Raw genomic sequence first — 3,130 nt, forward strand, 5'->3', positions numbered from 1 at the left:
AATGTTGAGGTGGAAGAAAAAGAAAATGTTGAGGTGGAAGAAAAAGAAAATGTTGAGGTGGAAGAAAAAGACAATGTTGAGGTGGAAGAAAAAGAAGATATTGAGGTGGAAGATCAAAATGAAGGGTTAAAAGAAAATGAAATTATTAAATTAGATGAAGAAGAAAGTAACAAATCAGATGAAAAAGAAAGTGTCAAATCAGGTGAAGATGAAAGTATCAAATCAGATGACGAACAAAGTATCAAATTAGATGACGAACAAAGTATCAAATCAGATGACGACCAAAGTATCAAATTAGATGACGAACAAAGTATAATATCAGATGACGAACAAAGTATAATATCAGATGACGACCAAAGTATCAAATCAGATGACAACCAAAGTATCAAATCAGATGACAATCAAAGTATCAAATCAGATGACAACCAAAGTATCAAATCAGATGACGATCAAAGTATCATATCAGATGAAGATAATCAATCAGAAAATAGCATAGAATACGAATCCGACGAAAGTGAAGATGACCAATCCGATAAGAGTCATAAAAAAAAAAGAAAACACAGTGAAACATTAAATGACACATTAAATGAAACATTAAATGAAACATATGTTGTAGAAGAAAGTATTGAACAGCACACATGTGATCATACATGTATAGAATCATGTAAAACAAGAAATTGTAATGGAATAAATGACGAAGAAATTATTAATTTTTTAAAAGGTAATGATAAAAATGTATATAGGAAATATTTAAAGAATTTATTAGTTTGTGATAAAAAATGTTCCATAGAGAATCATAGTGAAGAGAAAGATTTATTTTTAAAAAGAGTACAAAAATTATGTTCATTAATAAAAAATAAAAAATTTAATTATAAGTATACAGATTATTGGAAAAATAAAGTACACTTTAAATGTTGTAAATTACAAAGGGCATATAATATTTTTATAGTAATAATATTTTCTATAGTAAAAGAAATAAAAAACCTAACAAAAGAATTAAATGAAATGAGTAATTTCATTTTTATAAATTCTGGAATTGAAACTTATTTAAATGAATGTAATATATCTCTAGTTGAAAAAAGGAAAGAACATAATGATATAATTAATAATTATTTTAATGAAAATAATATAATAAATAGTTTCTTTTTTAAAAAAAATTTTTGTAAAAAAGAAGAAGAAGAAAAAAAAAAAAAAAAAAAAAAAAAAAAATATATATCTTATGTACCATTACATAATTATAAAATATTATTTTTATGCTTACAAGATATATTTAATGATAAAAATAATCATGACAAATTAGAAAAAATATCTTATTATATAGAATTTGATGATACTAATATATTACCAAATTATTGTAATTCTTTTTATAAAAACTTTAAAATAAATGAAATGTATTTATATCATATTCAAAGTTTATATAATGATAGTGTTCCAACAATAACATGTTTAAATATGCTTATATCATGTATGAATTATAATTATAGTAAGATACATAAAAAGAAATCACTTTTTAAATATGAATTAAATAATACACATTTATCAACACTTCCATATGTATACTGTTGTGATATACAATTAATAAAATATTTTGAATTCTTAAAATTAAAAGAAACATGTTATAAAATAATTAAAAATAATAAAATATATGATAATTTTCTAACTCATTTATCTTCATATATATTTGATGATTCTTATTTCATTATACCATTTTTTACATCATATGGAAAATTTTTGATTATAATTAAAACAAACAAAAATATTGATAATTTACAACAATCAATGGATAACCTCAAAAATAAAAACTCTATCACATATGATGTTATAATAAACAGTTTTGTATTTCCGAATGATAGCAGTTTCCAAGCTATTATTCATTTCTCTCACATTTTTATAAACACCTTGAAAAATGTATTCAAAACAAGAAATTCGGATGAAGATATTCCAGATATAACCTTCGAAAACTTATTAAATGTGGACAAGAAGAGGCTAATATATCACGTAAAAGGAATAAATAAATATTAACATGAACATATATATGTATATGTATTATAAATGTATGCACATATATATATATATATATATATATATATACATAATTTTTTTTTTTTTCTTAGGAAATAGAATCTAGTAAGAACAAACGTGATATTATTATCAACATGATTTTCCTAATAGAATCCTTTTTCAAGTAATACCCATAAATTATTTATTTTATTATAAAAAGAATTCATATTATCCTTATATAAATATGTATATATGTAAATATGTAAATATTTAAATATGTAAATATTTAAATACTTAAATTTATTAATGTATATATTATTTATTGTATTATATTTTTATTTTGCAGTAATACTGAAAAAACCAGAATTCCTAAAGAGTTTGACGAAGGCTTAAGGTTCTTGTATGTTATAAGGTTGCTTGAATTTTTTCACGATAAGAAAGATCATCAATGTTAGATGTGTAAATAGAGATATATAAAAACAGACTAACACACACACACACACACATATATATATATATATATATATTTATATGTGATTAAATTTTCAAATAATACATATAATAATTTTATGTTTGTTTATATAGTTCATATATTTTTTAAAATTTAGTCTTATAGTATTTTTTTTTTTTTTTTTTTCTTTCTTTATAATAATATATAATTCAAGATAACTCCTCCTCAAATGAATTAAATAAAATATAAAATAAAATGAAAATAAATATGACTCAAGATATAAATAAATAAATATATATATATATATATATTATAAGGATAGATCAAAATAAGGGTTATGTGTAAATTAACCTAAATAATTAAATTTATTTATAAATCTATTATTAATTCAGATGAACAAAAAAAATATATTAAAAAAAAAATTTATATATGTATAATCAAAAGAAGAAAAAAGGTATATGGATAACCAAACACAATAACATAACAACAAAAAAAAAAAAAAAAAAAAAAAAAAAAAAAAAAAAAAAAAAAAAAAAAAAAAAAAAAGCTAAATAAAAAAAAAAAAATAAAAATAAATAAATAAAATATAAATATATATATATATATATATATATATATATAATGGGAATGTTTTTTTCTTTTCATTTATTTTTTCTTATATATATATATATATATATA

General features: G+C 19.6%; 1 protein-coding gene across 1 annotated transcript in view; it reads left to right on the top strand.

The window, feature by feature from the left end:
* PGSY75_1238500 (hypothetical protein) overlaps nt 1–2,456 on the top strand; it is a gene marked incomplete at both ends in the record, with an annotated part of 5,276 nt that extends 2,820 nt beyond the window's left edge. Inside the window, 3 exons of the mRNA XM_018786953.1 lie at nt 1–1,998; nt 2,115–2,185; nt 2,348–2,456. The exon at nt 1–1,998 is cut by the window's left edge and continues 2,820 nt beyond it. Of these exons, the coding sequence (XP_018640818.1) occupies nt 1–1,998; nt 2,115–2,185; nt 2,348–2,456 (2,178 nt within the window). The remainder of the gene's footprint in view (nt 1,999–2,114; nt 2,186–2,347) is intronic.
* Between the last annotated feature and the right edge of the window lie 674 nt (nt 2,457–3,130).

Source organism: Plasmodium gaboni, chromosome 12 (genome assembly GCF_001602025.1).
Source record: "Plasmodium gaboni strain SY75 chromosome 12, whole genome shotgun sequence".
In the NCBI taxonomy this organism is placed as follows: Eukaryota; Apicomplexa; class Aconoidasida; order Haemosporida; family Plasmodiidae; genus Plasmodium; species Plasmodium gaboni.